Source organism: Engystomops pustulosus, chromosome 6 (genome assembly GCF_040894005.1).
Source record: "Engystomops pustulosus chromosome 6, aEngPut4.maternal, whole genome shotgun sequence".
NCBI classification, from domain to species: domain Eukaryota; kingdom Metazoa; phylum Chordata; class Amphibia; order Anura; family Leptodactylidae; genus Engystomops; species Engystomops pustulosus.
This window is the reverse complement of record NC_092416.1, coordinates 49828701-49848945: the sequence shown is the minus strand read 5'-3', so window position 1 is coordinate 49848945 and position 20245 is coordinate 49828701. Positions and strand designations below refer to the sequence as shown.

The 20245-nt window shown below is 43.8% G+C and overlaps 1 protein-coding gene across 1 annotated transcript in view; it reads left to right on the top strand.

Annotated features, from left to right (window-relative positions):
• Positions 1-3350: 3350 nt before the first annotated feature.
• The window catches only part of LOC140135039 (uncharacterized), a 36130-nt gene continuing 19235 nt past the window's right edge, over positions 3351-20245 (top strand). The window contains exons 1-3 of the mRNA XM_072156006.1: positions 3351-3535; positions 7838-7931; positions 19282-19435. Coding sequence (XP_072012107.1) covers positions 3522-3535; positions 7838-7931; positions 19282-19435 — 262 coding nt within the window. The 5' untranslated portion in view covers positions 3351-3521. The remainder of the gene's footprint in view (positions 3536-7837; positions 7932-19281; positions 19436-20245) is intronic.

Sequence of the window (20245 nt, the reverse complement as noted above, 5' to 3'; positions counted from 1 at the left end):
GGTCCCACTAATATATCACTGTGCAGGAGCGGGATTGTCATTTATTAGCCTCTGGCGGTACCTAGTGGCCACAAATGGTAATGCTCCAAGCATAATGTACCAGTAATGTAGTATACAGTATTGCTATTGGAACCAACCAGGTGCAAAAACAACCAGGCCCTTTTTTGCTTTTCCATTTTTCACATGCCCTGCCCTCCTACCTGACCCATTCGTCTTCAGAGTAATCTGACGGAAAAGGCTTACCTGATCAGCTCTCAGGGGGCAGTCGGATCCTATCGGGGCTCCCTTATTATCACTGAATGCTTTTTTATTTTAAGGTCCTGCTAAAGGCTCTCGGAACGTACTGCCATATTCTTTATAAATCCTAATTGCACATACCCCATGAAGATGTCACTGGAAAAAAATCGTTCATACTCTCATTATGGGGCATGGTATATGATTATATTTACCAATACACCCCCCTGTTAATTAGACTCTGTATACTTAAGTTCATTTTTTATTTTATGACTGGCCACTATAAATTACCTGTAGGTCTCCTCTGCCCTTGATCTCCTCTACAGGTAAGTACTCAGGCAGCACAAAGATGAAGTCACCATATCGCACTGCCTGAGTAACGCTGTGTACAGCTACTCACATGTAATCAATGGCATCCTTGTCTTAATAACACACATACCATTGATTTTTTGGGAGAGGCATAATAGTACTCGATGGCCGTACCGAGAACTATATGCAACAGGGTCAGTGGGGCCTGTGGAGAAGTTTCCAACCCGCAATATTGGCCCTACCGGGTCCCCTCACCCTGGAAAAGAGGAGAGTCTATCCTTGAACCCCTTAGGGACGTGGCCCTTTTTCGTTTTTATTTTTCCATGTACAGAGCTCTGTTTGGGCTTGTTTCCGGCGTAACAAATTGCACTCCATAGTCATGGTATTTATCATTCCATGCCGTGTACTGGGAAGCAGGAAAAAATTCAGAATGCAGTGAAAATGACACATTTGTGCCCTTTTCTTGTGGGCTTGGATTTTACAGCTTTCACCCCAAATCACATGTCTATTTTATTCTTTGGTTTGGTACGATCAGGAGGATACCAAATTTGTATAGGTTTTATAATGCATTCATACATTTAAAAAATTAAAACCTTCTGTACAAAAAAAGTTCTTCATTTTGCCATGTTCTGGCACTAATAACTTTTTCATACTTCAGTGCACAGAGCTGTGGGTGGTGTCATTTTTTGCAACTTTTGATGACGTTTTTTAATGCTATCATTTTGAGGACTGTATGGGCTTTTGATCACTTTTTATCGAATTTTTTATATTTTTCAAAATGGCAAAAAAGTGGCATTTTCGTCTTTGGGCACCAATTTCCGTTATGGGGTTAAACGCCGGGAAAATTCGCTAATATATTTTTACTGTTTATTTATATTTATATCAGTTCTAGGGAAAGGGGGGTGATTTAAACTTACTGTTTTTAATATTTTTTCATTTTTTTTATTTTTTTTTACCATTATTTTAGATCCTCCAGGGTAATTTAACCCTGCAGGGGCTGATTGCTAATACTATATACTGCAATACTACTGTATTGCAGTATATAGCTATTTTACTATGATTTTTAATAGCTTGCCCTCTGCTGGCTATTAGAAATCATTACACATGGCAAGCCTACGAGTCTCAATGAGCCTCTAGGCTGCCATAGCAACCGATCGCCGCATATAACGGTAAGTTAGGTGCCGCGGGCGGGTTTGACACGGCATTTAACAGGTTAACTACCACGATCGGTGACAGCACCGACCACGGCAGTGACAGGCGGGTGTTGGCTGTTTTATACAGCCATTGCCCGGTGTGTATAAAGAGAGCTCAGCTCGTGAGCTCTCTCCATACACCCTTTGCACCACGAGGACGATATAGTTCGTCCTCGGTCGGCAAGGTGTTAAGACCGGCGGCACATGTGGCGTCTTGAACCCGTTTCTGGGCCGTTTTTAAGCAGTCCGTTAAAAAACGCATGCATTTTTTGAAAATGCATCCGTTTTTGACAGTTTTTTCAAATTAACTTAATGAGAATAATTGGAAAACAGACCAAAATGGTCAAAAAACGAATGCGGTTTTTAACAGACTACTTAAAAACATCCCAAAACAGCCTAAAAACGGGTTCAAACCGCCACGTGTGCCAATGGCCTAACAGGAACCTGTTCCCAGAACAGCATTTTTAGGTTCTCCCATGTCCCCACAGTCAAAAACATATCAAAAAGTTTTTATCAGTTTTTTCTCTTTTTTCTTTTAAACAATGGGGGGGGGGGGGAGTCATCATTGTCTTTTTTCTCTATGTTTGGCGTTGTTTTGGCGCAGTTGTGGTACAAATGAACATAGGGCAGTCAAATTCAGTATTGCTAGTTTTCACAAAACTGAACTGAATTCATGATTTGTGAATTGGAGAAAATTTTTGTATCGGGCCGCGGAAATTTATGTTGTTCATTTGTTATTTGTGATTTGTTGATAGTGTTAACAGCTGTTTAATTAGGCAAATCTTTCGTCAGCTGTTGTTTTAAACGTTAAACGGGACGTGTGACTGCCCCCTTAGGGCGCTTTCACACGTTCTGCTGCGTTGCATTCACTGGAACTGAACTGACATGCTGAGTTCAGTTCCGGTTTGCAGCGTTCGGGCCGGGAGATCCAGCCAGCACTCACTGCGAGTGTGATGCGAGTACAGCACAGCACCCTCGCAAGTGTGGAAGAGGCCTTACGGTACACTCTTTGGCCTATGACGGGTGCCACACGTGCCGCTTTGTCTGCGTTTGCCGTTAATTTGATGCAAAACACCGGCATCTTGTCCCCGATTGCAGGCGTTACCATAGAAACGCATAATGTGTACGCCCCCTGATTCTTTATGCTGTAATTTTGGTTTTATTTGTATTATGTGTAAAAATTTCTCTGGCCAATAACGAAACAAAATTTCCAGAAATGCCCAGCAGGGAAAGGGTTAAAGGGGGTAGGCAAAGGAGGAGACAGCAATGTGTCAGGGAGTACAGTCTCATCCCAGTCTTCTCTATTATTGCAGGCTGCTGTTGTCTATATTTGTAGGTGCAGATGTCACATTTGGGAGGGGGTTGATGTCTCCTTGAAGGCGTTTGGATTGTTGCTTGCAGTGTTTGAGTAGTTTTTGTGCTGCATATTTGGTTTGTAGCGTTACGTTCTTTTTATAGAATTAAAAATGAAAAAGGTCCCTGTTCTCGAGGATTCTAGTGTGTTTCCTCTTAAGTGTGATGTATATTACTGTAAATATGTGAAATTCTGCAATGTAATCCCTGAGGGGAAATCAGACAGCCAAACACTGATTGTGCAAGACTGGTGTGGAGAAATGAAACTACATGTCCCATGATGCATCGGGGGAGTAAGCGAGCTGCCTGCACTAGGCCGGCGCTGTGCACTGTACACACACTGATACTCCTCGTCTGGGACACAGGGCGCAGGTGTCGGGTGTGAAGGAGCAGCGTCTTCCGGAGACACGCCGGGCACACGTCGCCTCCAGCATGGAAGATCACAGGTACCAGCAGCCTGTTATGTAGTGGCATCATCACATCATGCCATACATAGCCTGCCCCTGCCAGGATTATAGGCAGCTAATGCATCTGTAAACTAAGTACTGAGTCTGAGCAGGTGGACTACAAGTCCCAGCATGCATACATTGCCAGTAGCTTGGTAAAATAAGAGCTGTAGATCGCATAGTGGGGAATATGTGGTTAAACTTGTGCCCAGTACTGACCACACTGTGCCCCCACATGCATCATATATACCCCTCACACCTCACCTGGCCACACTGTGCCCCCACATATATCATATATACCCCTCACACCATAACTGACCACACTGTGCCCCCACATGCATCATATATACCCCTCACACCTCACCTGACCACACTGTGCCCCCACATATATCATATATACCCCTCACACCATAACTAACCACACTGTGCCCCCTCATATATTATATATACCCCTCACACCACAACTGACCACACTGTGCTCCCCACATATGTATTATATATACCCCTCACACCACAACTGACCACACTGTGCACCCACATATATCATATATACCCCTCACACCACAACTGACCACACTGTGCCCCACATATGTCATATATACCCCTCACACCCCAACTGACCACACTGTGCCCCACATATGTCATATATACCCCTCACACCCCAACTGACCACACTGTGCCCCCACATGCATCATATATACCCCTCACACCTCACCTGACCACACTGTGCCCCCACATATATCATATATACCCCTCACACCATAACTGACCACACTGTGCCCCCACATGCATCATATATACCCCTCACACCTCACCTGATCACACTGTGCCGCCACATATATCATATATACCCCTCACACCATAACTGACCACACTGTGCCCCCACATATATCATGTATACCCTCACACCCCAACTGACCAAACTGCCCCCCCACATATATCATATATACTCCTCACACCACAACTGCCCACACTGTGCCCCCACATACATCATATATACCCCTCACACCACAACTGAACACACTGTGCCCCCACATATATCATGTATACCCTCACACCCCAACTGATCACACTGTACCCTTCACATATATCATATATACTCCTCACACCACAACTGCCCACACTGTGCCCCCACATACATCATATATACCCCTCACACCATAACTGACCACACTGTGCCCCCACATATATCATGTATACCCTCACACCCCAACTGACCAAACTGCCCCCCCCCACATATATCATATATACTCCTCACACCACAACTGCCCACACTGTGCCCCCACATACATCATATATACCCCTCACACCACAACTGAACACACTGTGCCCCCACATATATCATGTATACCCTCACACCCCAACTGATCACACTGTACCCTTCACATATATCATATATATCCCTCACACCCCAACTGACCACACTGTGCCTGCACATATATCATATATACCCCTCACACCACAACTGACCACACTGTGCCCCCCACATATATATTATATACCCCTCACACCCCAACTGAACACACTGTGCCCCCACATACATCATATATACCCCTCACACCCCAACTGACCACACTGTGCCTGCACATATATCATATATTCTCTTCACACCCCAACTGCCCACACTGTGCCCCCACATATATCATATATACCCCTCACACCCCAACTGCCCACACTGTGCCCCCACATATATCATATATACCCCTCACACCCCAACTGACCACACTGTACCCCACATACATCATATATACCCCTCGCACCCCAACTGACCACACTGCACCCTTCACATATATCATATATACCCCTCGCACCACAACTGAGCACACTGTACTCCCCACATATATCATATATACCCCTCGCACCACAACTGAGCACACTGTGCTCCCACATATATTATATATACCCCTCGCACCACAACTGACCACACTGTGCTCCCACATATATTATATATACCCCTCGCACCACAACTGACCACACTGTGCTCCCACATATATTATATATACCCCTCGCACCACAACTGACCACACTGTGCTCCCACATATATTATAAATACCCCTCGCACCACAACTGACCACACTGTGCCCCCACATATATCATATATACCCCTCACACCCCAACTGACCACACTGTGCCCCCACATATATCATATATACCCCTGACAACACAACTGACCACACTGTGCTCCCCACATATATCATATATACCCCTCACACCCCAACTGACCACACTATGCCCCCACATATATCATATATACCCCTCGCACCACAACTGACCACACTGTGCTCCCACATATATTATATATACCCCTCGCACCACAACTGACCACACTGTGCTCCCCACATATATCATATATATCCCTTGCACCACAACTGACCACCCTATGCCTCTATATGCATCGTATATACCCGTCATACCACAACTGACCATATACATACAGTTGTGCTCAAAAGTTTACATGGCCCTGCAGAATATTGGTTTTCTTGGCCTTATTCCGAGAATATGCATGGTAACACAAAAACTTTTTTTTCTTATTTTTCCATCATAATGACAACCAAAAACATTCAACATGTCTACAAAACATGTCTGTAGTTGAATATTAGCAGACAGTCCCTATGTACAAGGAGGCAGAGCCGTGATTTGAAGAGATGCAAAGCTGTCAGAATAAGGGGGCGTGGCTCACTGGTATCTCTGACTCTTCTCCTTTCTCAGGCTGCCAGAGATGAGTCAGAAAAGCTAATTTGCATATCAGAGAAAATGGCAGCTAATTTTAGGTGATATAAGGAGCTGGCATTGTTAGTCAGGGGGGACAAAATCTGGTGACAGGTCCTCTCTAACGCCCGTAATGGCTACAGGGGGTGTTAGGATATGGGTATAGGGACTGCTAGGAAGGGTTGTACCGGGTCTGCATTCTACATGGAGCTCACAAATAATTTCAGCGCGAAAAATAAAGACATAAAAATGGAAATTTCAACATTTTACATTTCATCAACGGCTGCACTTTAACATTGCAGCCATGGAAAGGAACCATTTATAGATAAAGTCAATACTTTTGAACCATATTTTTTTTAAGTATTTATGAAGTATTTATTTTGAGTGCCTTAATTTGAACGGCAGGTTCCCTTTAAGCCTCCACATTAGCAGGAGTATTTGAGGATTGTGTGGTCCCTCACTGCTGTACTACCAGTACTGCCCTGATGGGTTGACAATGCAAGTTTACCCACAGCAGTTTAGCTAAAATTAGGACCCTAAGATTAGTCTTCTGTCGCATCAGCCGTAACCCAAGCATACATTTCAGCAGCATCACATTACCTATAGATGGGGCACTAGGAACTGGTTTGTTTCTAGGGTATTAAACATAGGGGCACATTTACTTACCCAGTCCATTCGCGATCCAGCGGCGCGTTCTCTGTGGAGGATTTGGGTCTTCCGGCGATTCACTAAGGTAGTTCCCCCGATGTCCACCAGGTGTCGCTGTTGCGCTGAAGTCCGCTGGAGTTCATGAATATGGCGTTTTTCCTGGCGGCCACGCCCCCCCCGATTTCCGTCGCGTGCATGGCGGCGCCGATGCGGCACAATCCAATCACGTACGCCAAAATCCCGGGGCAATTCAGGGAAAATCAGCACAAAACGGTAATATTCGGGTAACCCGACAGAAAAACTCGATTCGGGCCCTTAGTAAATGACCCCCAATATGTTTCTAAGTTAATAATCTCCTGGCAAGGAAGGTCAGCATGTTTGGCACTAGGTGTAAATCTCAATGCAAAGAGCAGGAGTTAGGGGAAATTTTTAGTGTCTCAACTAGGCACTTGAAAAAATACAGGGGAAAAATAATTCTGTTTAATTTCATCTAGTTAAAAACATCACAATTGTACCATGAGGAAAAAGAAGGGTACCATTGTGATGTTTTTTAACAAGATGAAATTAAACAGAAGTTTTTAAAATTTTTACATGTATTTTTTTCAAGTACCTGGTTGCTGGACTTATTCATCCTATGTCTACTCCAGCTCAGCTTTTCCGTGCACCGGCACCAACTCTATCTTGGCTACTGCAGGCAGGTGAGCTGAAAACCTCTTTTTTACCCTTTTTTCACATAATATTGTGAGAGAGGACTGTAGCACCAAGTACAGCTGTCCTCTGCAAAACTTATGTCTAATGGTCTCTCACAATCTGTTCCACATTGTAAGTAGATAAGGAAGTGTTTGTGGTAAATGGAGCTACTGGAGCTAATATCATATTATATTTTTATATAAATTCTATGGTATTGGGATGTAAATTGCATATGCTACTCTTCTGTTTTCATAGGCCAATTGTCCCACAAAATAGCGATACCAGTGACCAGCCCCTACCCAACCTGCAACCTCGACACCAGGAGCTCATCCCAACACCATTTGGTCCAGTAAGTATGCTAAAAAGTTTTGGCCTAGACCTTATTTCTATTTGTAATGTATGATTTGCAGCAGAATTCTAGATGATATCCACAGTTACCATCTTACATATTGTATGTTGTGAGCATACAAAGCTGGAGATAAGCACTAGGTAGCAGCCCTAGAGAGATCATGAGTATGAAAATGGTCCAAATCCCTATAAAGCTCCATTACATTAGCCATTGCCATATTACATGTATCACTGTCTTCCAGGTTCTTTTATGGCTGTAGAAAATGAAAGATGCACTCTTCCACAAGAAGACATTTGGTCACTTTACCTCATGTTTTATATAATGTGTGGGGGGCAGGATATTATTAGGTAATTTACCAATGTACATCTATTTATATTTCTGCTTTGCTTTCTTGATATGTAAAGTGAAGCCTCCTGTCTTTGACCTCATCAGTCAGACATTCGTGACCATAAAATGGCCACACATGGAGGGTCATTTGATCTCTACATGTCCATGAACATTCGCCCTGTTAGGATCTTGATCTTATATTAATGAATACTATCATAAGGTCCTGGCAGGGCGATTGCTCATGGACAGCGATCACATGACCCTCCATCTGTGGCCATTTTATGGATAAGGAATCTCTGCTGATGAGGTCAAAGACAGGGGACTTCACTTCACATATCAAGAAATTGGTGCAAAACTTTTAATAGTAGCCACCCCCTATACATATTCTGTCTCTAGGATTGTCAGAAGACACGTTCTAATAAATTGCTGACGGTGGAGTAGTCATCACAATTTGCTTGGTGGGGGGGAAATCTGATAATGGAGAAGGAAAAAGCTGCAGAGATGAAATTTCACAAAACTGCTGCCATTTATGTTAAAGTGTGACCCAATAAGGAAGTTCTGGAGAATTTAATTTCCTCATTTCTTTCCTGTTAATACTTTGTATATTACAGTACAAATTATACTAAGAGCTGATGTGTATGTAGGTCCATCTAACATCGATCAATATGTTTTCCATATGTTTATATGTTCTCCTTCTGGTTTGTTGTCTTATTAGTTTTCTTGATGATATCGGTTTTATGTAAAACACCTCATGTGTTCCTAAACAACCGGATATTTTTTTAAAGGGAAGTTGTCACTGATAAATTACCTATTTTTTCTAACCTTTTTGCGAATGCTAATCATTTTTTAGGAATATAATAGGCGTTTTTTTTTAAATAATAAAACTAATAATAATTGAATGTATTATCCCTGTAAGGAAATACAGGTGTTACATACTGCTCCAAGTTTTTTTAAAAACTATAATTCACTATATTTAATAACAGATAAATCCTGCAATTCTCACTCTTTGACCATTTGGCTTATTAATAGATCACCAATTTGTCATTCTGTATGCACAGGTCGCACTAACATTTTTCCAGAAGGGTAATAATACTCCTCTCACCATTTTTGAGGAGTATTTTTACCCGAGGAAGAGTATGGAATTTTCAGTTAATACAAATATATAACTCCAAGTTGTATAAATTGTTAATAGCCAGCCCCAAACCCCCGACCTCCCCACGCTGAGCAGGCTGGGGCTGCCACTTCTAAATTTATTTCATTTATTTTTGGGGGGTTGAGGGCATAACACTTTTTTTTACACGGTTTATTTTTTACTAGATAATCCTTCCCAAAAACATAAGCCTTCTGACCAATGCACTTGCGTTCACTAACTAGCAAGATGTGTTTGGCCGCGATAAAGTTGTTACTTACTGAGCACAAGTGTTTTGGTTCAGGGAGGATTTTTTTCAATACAATGTGAAAACATTGGGGTCTTTGGGGTATTTATTTATTTTATCCCTTACTTGAAATGCCTGGATCATTGTACAAGCACTGTCATCTCCTGTGTCCTCTCCTCCTCATAGATTGTAAGCTCTTGTGACCATTGTACAAGCATTGTCACCTCCTGTGTCCCCTCCTCCTAATAGATTGTAAGCTCTTGTGACCATTGTACAAGCACTGTCATCTCCTGTGTCCTCTCCTCCTCATAGATTGTAAGCTCTTATGGCCATTGTACATGCACTGTCACCTCCTGTGTCCTCTCCTCCTCATAGATTGTAAGCTCTTGTGACCATTGTACAAGCATTGTCACCTCCTGTGTCCCCTCCTCCTAATAGATTGTAAGCTCTTGTGACCATTGTACAAGCACTGTCATCTCCTGTGTCCTCTCCTCCTCATAGATTGTAAGCTCTTATGGCCATTGTACAAGGACTGTCACCTCCTGTGTCCTCCACCTCATAGATTGTAAGCTCTTGAGAGCATTGTACAAGCACTGTCACCTCCTGTGTCACCTCCTCCTCATAGATTGTAAGCTCTTGTGACCATTGTACAAGCACTGTCATCTCCTGTGTCCCCTCCTCATAGATTGTAAGCTCTTGTGACCATTGTACAAGCACTGTCACCTCCTGTGTCACCTCCTCCTCATAGAGTGTAAGCTCTTGTGACCATTGAACAAGCACTGTCATCTCCTGTGTCCCCTCCTCCTAATAGATTGTAAGCTCTTGTGACCATTGTACAAGCACTGTCACCTCCTGTGTCCCCTCCTCCTTCTCATAGATTGTAAGCTCTTGTGACCATTGTACAAGCAATGTCACCTCCTGTGCCCCCCTCCTCATAGATTGTAAGCTCTTATGGCCATTGTACAAGCACTGTCATCTCCTGTGTCCCCTCCATCCTCATAGATTGTAAGCTCTTATGGCCATTGTACAAGGACTGTCACCTCCTGTGTCCTCCACCTCATAGATTGTAAGCTCTTGAGAGCATTGTACAAGCACTGTCACCTCCTGTGTCACCTCCTCCTCATAGATTGTAAGCTCTTGTGACCATTGTACAAGCACTGTCATCTCCTGTGTCCCCTCCTCATAGATTGTAAGCTCTTGTGACCATTGTACAAGCACTGTCACCTCCTGTGTCACCTCCTCCTCATAGATTGTAAGCTCTTGTGACCATTGAACAAGCACTGTCATCTCCTGTGTCCCCTCCTCCTAATAGATTGTAAGCTCTTGTGACCATTGTACAAGCACTGTCACCTCCTGTGTCCCCTCCTCCTTCTCATAGATTGTAAGCTCTTGTGACCATTGTACAAGCAATGTCACCTCCTGTGCCCCCCTCCTCATAGATTGTAAGCTCTTGTGACCATTGTACAAGCACTGTCATCTCCTGTGTCCCCTCCATCCTCATAGATTGTAAGCTCTTGTGACCATTGTACAAGCACTGTCATCTCCTGTGCCCACCCTCCTCATAGATTGTAAGCTCTTGTGACCATTGTACAAGCACTGTCATCTCCTGTGTCCCCTCCTCATAGATTGTAAGCTCTTGTGACCATTGTACAAGCACTGTCACCTCCTGTGTCCCCTCCTCCTTCTCATAGATTGTAAGCTCTTGTGACCATTGGACAGGCACTTTCACCTCCTGCCGCTCCCCCCTCAGATTGTAAGCTCTTGTGACCAATGTAAGATCACTGTCCCCTCCTGTGTCCCATGCAGTCCACCCATGCATAGAATTTTCAATCATAACTATTTTGTACTTGTATTTGAATACATCTTATATCAGGCTCAGGTAACCACTATTAATCAATTGAACTCCCTGGGAATAGGTCAGTCACACAAACCTGTGAGAACACCACAGCAGACACAGGACCCCCACCACAGCAGGCACAGGACCCCCACAGCAGGCACAGGACCACCACCACAGATGACAACAAACACCTTTGGAATCAAACGCTCCTCCACTCTCCTCCTTTCTCAGACTATGCCAAGTCTGCTAGTGCGCATGTGCAGCTGTATATATTAGAGCTAGAGAGACGGGTCAGGAGGGGAGGAGGAGCTGAGACCCCTGTAAAGGTCACATGTCCTGTCCTCCTGCTTGTGCTTGCCCCGCCCCTTTTTAGTGTAATGTGATTTCCCTGCTGCTCCCTATATGTGAAATGAGCTTGGAGAAGACAGTGACCGGCAGCAGTGAGTGTTCAGGGGGCGTGGCTTCATCTTCCCTTCTGCCGGCAGAAGCAGAGACCTCTCTGCAGTGTAGTGGTCAGTGTGCACGTGACTGCTCTGTGCGCTCCGCTGTCCGCTCTGCTCCTTACAAACTAGCAGGCGGCAGCTGCACATCACTACTGGGGAGAGCCAGCGCTTTTACAAGAAAATCACCAAGCGTATTTATACGCTTGGTGGTTTTTTTGGAGAGTAAATCAGCCTCTGCATGCGTCATAGACGCTTGTAGAGGCGTTATCGCGATCTCTGTCTGTATGGATCTTCTGAGCAGTACTTACCTTATTTATATCATAGATAGAATACTGTATAACACTTCTATAGAAAACCAATTGGACATCAATGATGTCACCGCTTATCTACACTCTCTATCATCATAAATCATGTCTAGAAAACTCTCCACCAACTCCTCCAAACCATTACTGCCTAATGCTATGAGCCTGCTGGAAAGCAGATCACTAAATGGTGTTATTAGATCTCATGCAGGATGGCTGCCCCTATAATCAAGGACAGAAATCTCAGAAATTCAAGAACACAAAATCTCTACAAGCAGAGAATAAAAACAAATCCGATAAAAGTGATACAATTTGTTATGTGATTTTAATTATTTAAAAATAAAAATTGGTGACACTTTATACCTTACGGCCAGCGACATTTCACAGTAACTAAACACTTGCAGTTCATGCTATATTCTGTACACAATTATGTTAATAGTGGTATAAATGGGGCAGTCCCACCAGATCCAGATGGAAGTCCATCCAGATCAATGGCCCTGGTCACAGGGTTCCTAATGAATCCTACACCTCAACCTTTTCTGCGTCCTCCATTGAACTCCCTTCATTACAAGGGCGGCCACAAGCTAATCTCTAACCCTGATACTGTATGGAATTTGATGGCTCTATATAAATAAAGACTCAGGGGAATTAAAATCTAATGTTTGGCTACACACTCTAGTGTCCTCTCACCTAGTCAATCGTTATGGCGCCTTTACTGTCAGCTGAAGTGCTCACCACTACCCGGTGGGTTTGCCTTTATCCGAGTTTAGGCGCCACTAGATGGAGGATCCACCCAAATGCTTCATCAAGGGACGGAGGTGAGGTTATGATGAGTGCTGCTGGCCACTATTGATGTCATCTCTTAGGAGACTTAGCGCAACTACACATGGCTATTGGTAATAGAGCTGGGATGATAAAACCATGTTCCCTCTAAAATATACACATATTTATAATGACCTATGAAGTATAATAGGGGATTCTCATCCATCAGACTAAATAACAGTGTTACATCAGTTACATAAGTGTTTTCTTCACTATAACTTTCTATTCAAGTTCAAGTCTTTAACCCCTTCACGCTCCGTGACGGATATATCCGCCACGGAGCTGTGAAGGTTGTATGAAGAAGGCTCACGGGCTGAGCCTTCTTCATACAGTGATGGGCTTTGCTGCATATCGCAGCAAAGACCCATCGCTATCACCCGCGGTCGGTGCTTGCACCGATCGCGGGTGTTAACCTCTTCTTTGCCGCCGGCAAAGTCGCCGGCGGCACTTTAAATTTGGTGGCGCGTGGGCGCCGCCATCTTACCTCCGATCGCCGCTCCCCCGAACGTTATCGGGGGGCGGCGATCGGTTGCCATGGTAGCCTCGGGTCTTCGTTTGACCCGAGGATACATGGCTTCTGCACATGCATTACAATGAGCCTGTGGCTCATTGTAATGTATAGTGTGCAGAAATGCCATATACTGCGATACAGTAGTATTGCAGTATATGGCAGGAGCGATCAGACCATCTAGGGTTAATGTACCCTAGAGGGTCTAAGAAACAGTGGAAAAAAAGAGAAAAAAAAAAGTTTAAAAAATGTAAAAAAAATAATAAAATATTAAAAGTTCAAATCACCCCCCTTTCCCTAGAACTGATATAAAATATAATAAATAGTAAAAATCACAGACACATTAGGTATTGCCGCGTCCCAAAATGCCCGATCTATCAAAATATAAAAACGGTTACGGGCGGCGGTGACCTCCGGAACGGCAAATGGCGCCCAAATGTCCAAAATGCGCCTTTTACACCTTTTTAGATGACATAAAAAATGTAATAAAAAATGATCCAAATGTCGCACAGTCCTCAAAATGGTAGCAATGAGAACGTCGGCTCATTTCGCAAAAAATGACCCCTCACACATCTCCATGCGCCAAAGTATGAAAAAGTTATTAGCGTCAGAAGATGGCAAAAAATTTTTTTTCTTTTTTGTACACATTCGTTTAATTTTTGAAAATTTATTAAAACGCAATAAAACCTATATAAATTTGGTATCACCGCGATCGTACCGAACCAAAGAATAAAGTAGGCATGTTATTTGGAGCGCAGAGTGAAAGTCGTAAAAACTGAGCCCACAAGAACATGACGCACATGCAGTTTTTTTCAATTTTTCCACATTTGGAATTTTTTTGCGGCTTCCCACTACATGGCATGGAATAATAAATAACATCATGGGAAAGTAAAATTTGTTACGCACAAAATAAGCCCTCACACAGCTCTGTACACGGAAAAATGAAAAAGTTATGGATTTTTGAAGATGGAGAGCGAGAAATCAGCGAAAATACCCTGCGTCCTTAAGGGGTTAAAGGAAAACTACCATCAAAATCAGTCATGTTAAATCAGAGACACTCATAGATCCAGGCAGCGTGACTGTGGTTATATTCTTAAATTTGTTATCCATGACCTCCCTTCCTCCTTCTAAAATCCATTTTTAAAATTATGCTAAGAAGCAAAAAAGCCTCAAGGGGGCATCACCAGAACCACTTCATGCTGCAGCTTCACAGCCTGTTATACTGCCCTACTCCCCCTTCAGCACCCTCTTTCTGCCTGATGTGATCTCACACAGAGGGTGGCAGGAAGACTGTGAAGTTGGAGTCGGTGACAATTTTGGTGATAAAATGGACTGACTCCGACTCAACAAAGATAAATTATAAAAATGTGGACATTTTAAATGGCTGTTCTAGTCCTGATCTAAAGATTTAGGCCTGGGGTGAGCAACATTATTGACATACTGCTCAACTTTAAGTGGCCACATCAGAATCGAGCACCTTAGATGCACCACAGTACAGAACAAAAATGATAAATGCTGCAGTACAGTAATAAATATCTACCCTAACAACCAAATACTGCATTCAGTGATGATAAAAGTACAGACCCCCAGAGCAGACTTAAGAATACCGGAGACCGCTAAAGCAGACTTAAGAATACCGGAGACCCCCAGAGCAGACTTAAGAATACCGGAGACCCCCAGAGCAGACTTAAGAATACCGGAGACCCCCAGAGCAGACTTAAGAATACCGGAGACCCCCAGAGCAGACTTAAGAATACCGGAGACCCCCAGAGCAGACTTAAGAATACCGGAGACCCCCAGAGCAGACTTAAGAATACCGGAGACCCCCAGAGCAGACTTAAGAATACCGGAGACCCCCAGAGCAGACTTAAGAATACCGGAGACCCCCAGAGCAGACTTAAGAATACCGGAGACCCCCAGAGCAGACTTAAGAATACCGGAGACCCCCAGAGCAGACTTAAGAATACCGGAGACCCCCAGAGCAGACTTAAGAGTACCGGAGACCCCCAGAGCAGACTTAAGAGTACCGGAGACCCCCAGAGCAGACTTAAGAATACCGGAGACCCCCAGAGCAGACTTAAGAGTACCGGAGACCCCCGTGCAGGCAATAATACTGGAGATCATATAGCGATCAATACTGAAGACCCCAGAGCAGACAAAAAAATAAATCCCCCTCCTTTCCTGGCTCCTCTTCTGCTCCCACACTGCGGATGTTTCGCTCCTCTATGTGCCCCCCTGCTCTGTGCCCATGCTAGTTATATGCAGCGGCATCAGGACCCGGTGCAGAACTGTGCCAAAGTTTTAAGACCAGCCAGGAGCCAACTATTATCACAAATGCCAGACAACTCCCAAGTGATGCTCCTCTCCTCCTGCGTACTCACTGAGCCCAAGCCTGAGCAAAAATATGTACAAAATAAACTCAATGTACAATACCAGTATATTCTGAGCGCCGGCCTCTGCTAATTTGCTCCTGGGTTGTTGGGAGGAGATTATTTTCTTCTCAGAGGAGACTAACATGGAGCTGGCAAACATTGAGATGTGGCTACGCTATATCGGTGATGTGCTAATCATCTGGAAGGGCACAAGGCAGTATTTGTCAAAACAGCATTTTTGGATGTGCTAATCCAATTTTTGGATATCATAATTTTAGAGGAGTTTTACATCTTTGCAGCAGTGGAGGCACATGTATAATATATAATATATCCCTGCCTGAGCCATTCGGGAGTGCTTGGGACCACCATTTTAAGGGCAGGAGTCTAATGTGGGACATATAGATAGTGTCTGTAACTAAGGCCATTGAACTGGATGGACTCGCACACTTAGAGACCAATCCTTATATTCCCCTATTATGATTATTGTCTATACAGTATTGTTGTGGTTGGCTTTGTTGTATGTATGTTAGATGTTGTACACATTGGGGGACATTTATAGAAGGTGTACTTACCTCTGCTGGCTTGGTTTCCGACCAGCTGTCAGTAATGAGATACATGTTTAATATTTCTGTCCCGCGGACAATTTTCTGCTCTAAACACCAGTTTCTATTCTGCTAGACCATTTTTCTTTTGGTCTACTCTACTTTTGGCCACTTTTCAGCGCCCAAAAAATGGAAAGGACAGATATGAATTGTGTTGGAGTTTCCACACCGAAAACCAGACCTCTTTTCAGAGCAGAGTTGGAAGAGGCAGAAGATCACATTTTTTTGGGGCGCCGACCCAGACTTAAGAATACTGGAGACCGCTAGAGCAGACTTAAAAAAAAGGTGGAAATATCCCCAGTTGTATGCAACTTGTTTTATGGCACTATTATTTATCAGGGGCAGTAATGTGGCAGTATTATTTATCAGGGGCAGTAATGTGGCTGTATTATTTATCAGGGGCAGGCTTGTGGCAGTATTATTTATCAGGGGCAGGCTTGTGGCAGTATTATTTATCAGGGGCAGACTTGTGGCACTATTATTTATCAGGGGCAGGCTTGTGGCAGTATTATTTATCAGGGGCAGGCTTGTGGCAGTGTTATTTATCAGGGGCAGGCTTGTGGCAGTGTTATTTATCAGGGGCAGGCTTGTGGCAGTGTTATTTATCAGGGGCAGTAATGTGGCAGTATTATTTATCAGGGGCAGTAATGTGGCTGTATTATTTATCAGGGGCAGGCTTGTGGCACTATTATTTATCAGGGGCAGGCTTGTGGCACTATTATTTATCAGGGGCAGGCTTGTGGCACTATTATTTATCAGGGGCAGGCTTGTGGCAGTGTTATTTATCAGGGGCAGGCTTGTGGCAGTGTTATTTATCAGGGGCAGGCTTGTGGCAGTGTTATTTATCAGGGGCAGGCTTGTGGCAGTGTTATTTATCAGGGGCAGTAATGTGGCAGTATTATTTATCAGGGGCAGTAATGTGGCTGTATTATTTATCAGGGGCAGGCTTGTGGCAGTATTATTTATCAGGGGCAGGCTTGTGGCAGTGTTATTTATCAGGGGCAGGCTTGTGGCACTATTATTTATCAGGGGCAGGCTTGTGGCACTATTATTTATCAGGGGCAGGCTTGTGGCACTATTATTTATCAGGGGCAGGCTTGTGGCAGTGTTATTTATCAGGGGCAGGCTTGTGGCAGTGTTATTTATCAGGGGCAGGCTTGTGGCAGTGTTATTTATCAGGGGCAGGCTTGTGGCAGTGTTATTTATCAGGGGCAGGCTTGTGGCTGTGTTATTTATCAGGGGCAGGCTTGTGGCTGTGTTATTTATCAGGGGCAGTAATGTGCAGTATTATTTATCAGGGGCAGGCTTGTGGCAGTGTTATGTATCAGGGGCAGTCATGTGCAGTATTATTTATCAGGGGCAGGCTTGTGGCAGTGTTATGTATCAGGGGCAGTCATGTGCAGTATTATTTATCAGGGGCAGGCTTGTGGCTGTGTTATTTATCAGGGGCAGTCATGTGCAGTATTATTTATCAGGGGCAGGCTTGTGGCTGTGTTATTTATCAGGGGCAGGCTTGTGGCTGTGTTATTTATCAGGGGCAGGCTTGTGGCTGTGTTATTTATCAGGGGCAGGCTTGTGGCTGTGTTATTTATCAGGGGCAGGCTTGTGGCTGTTATTTATCAGGGGCAGGCTTGTGGCTGTGTTATTTATCAGGGGCAGGCTTGTGGCTGTGTTATTTATCAGGGGCAGGCTTGTGGCTGTGTTATTTATCAGGGGCAGGCTTGTGGCTGTGTTATTTATCAGGGGCAGGCTTGTGGCAGTGTTGTTTATCAGGGGCAGGCTTGTGGCTGTGTTGTTTATCAGGGGCAGTAATGTGGCTGTATTATTTATCAGGGGCAGGCTTGTGGCTGTGTTATTTATCAGGGGCAGGCTTGTGGCTGTGTTGTTTATCAGGGGCAGTAATGTGGCTGTATTATTTATCAGGGGCAGGCTTGTGGCTGTATTATTTATCAGGGGCAGGCTTGTGGCTGTATTATTTATCAGGGGCAGGCTTGTGGCAGTGTTATTTATCAGGGGCAGGCTTGTGGCAGTGTTATTTATCAGGGGCAGGCTTGTGGCAGTGTTATTTATCAGGGGCAGGCTTGTGGCTGTATTATTTATCAGGGGCAGTCATGTGCAGTATTATTTATCAGGGGCAGGCTTGTGGCTGTGTTATTTCCCCTGGCCCTAGAAGTATATACAGAAAGTCTACAATGTGTGTTTGTTTGTTTTTTTTACACCAAATAAAAAATGTTGCAAAAGATGGACATGACTTGGACATGACCTTCAGAAAACCTAAATTTCCCCAGGTATCAACAAAGTAAAATAAAATAATAGTTATACCACTCGTTTTCCACTAGGGGGCTCTATTAATTCACACACTTTTTAGGGGAAAATGTTCCAAAGCTAAGAAGAAAACCTTGTATAAGTAGGACCATACATAAAGACATATTCTAGCTCCTATTACATCGATTCATGTATTGCGGCAGAGAGTGACCACACATGGGGACACTTCCCCACGATGGTCGTATTTGTCATTAACCTGTTCTCAGGATGGATGCAGGGCTCAGCAGTCAGACTTCCGCTGTTCACTCCTTTATGACTCATCTAAGAGACGTTCTAGAAAAGTCATTTAGGGACAACGTTTTACAATGCTATCCAATTTAGTTATTTTCCATTCTATATTGCTCGTACAGAATACATTATCACTTCTTGTACACATATGAACTCTGAGTGTACGTATAGCATCAATAAGCTGTCACTATTTTTTGGATTTATCCAGATCAAGCCTTGGGCAGAGCTTCCCTGGCCAATAAAAACCTACTTCTTTCTCGCCATCATCTCCCTCCTGTGTGTTTTGGGCCTAACCATCTCCAACCTGGTGCAGCAGAGCAATGAAGACTCAACCGTGTCTCTGATACAGCTCATAGGAGTAGGTAAGTGCAAAGTACAACAAGATTGGCGCTCACGTAATGGCATGGTAGATACAAATTACATTTTTCACTCTTTGTTTCACTGCAGCCAATTGTTAAGATCAATAAAGTTATTATCGTAAATATGCACTCTGCATTTTTGCTAATGTTTTAAACAAAAACTGAAATATCACATGGTCATAAGTATTCAGGCCCTTTGCTGTAACGCTCATATTTAACTCACATTATGTCCACTTCCTTCTGATCCTCCTTCAAATGATTTTACTCTATTTCATTGAAGTTCAGCTGTTTTTAATTAAATTGATTGGACTTGATTAGGAAACGCACACACCTGTCTATGTAGAACATCACAACTCCCAGGGCATGTCAGAACAAATGAGAATCATCAGGTTTAGGGAACAGCCCAAAGAGCTCAGACACAGAATTGTGGCAAGGCAGAGATCTGGCCAAGGTTACAAAAAAATTCTGCAACATTCTAGGTTCCTAAGAGCACAGTGGCCTCCATAATCCTTAAATGGAAGAAGTTTATGATGAGAACAACACCTCCTTGACCTGGTTATCCAGCCAAACTTAGCAATTGTGGGAGAAGACCCTAGGTAAAAAAGAACCCTAAGATCACTGTGGCTGAGCTCCGGACTTGCATAAGGGAGATAGGTGACTTTGTTGAACTTTCTCCCATCGCTGCAGCCCTCTTCCAGTCGAGGCTTTATGACGGAGTGTGCTGTTGGAAGACTCTCCTCAGTGCAAGACATATGAAAGCTTCATACAGTTTGCAAAGAAACACTTGAAGGTCTTCCAGACTATGAGAAATAA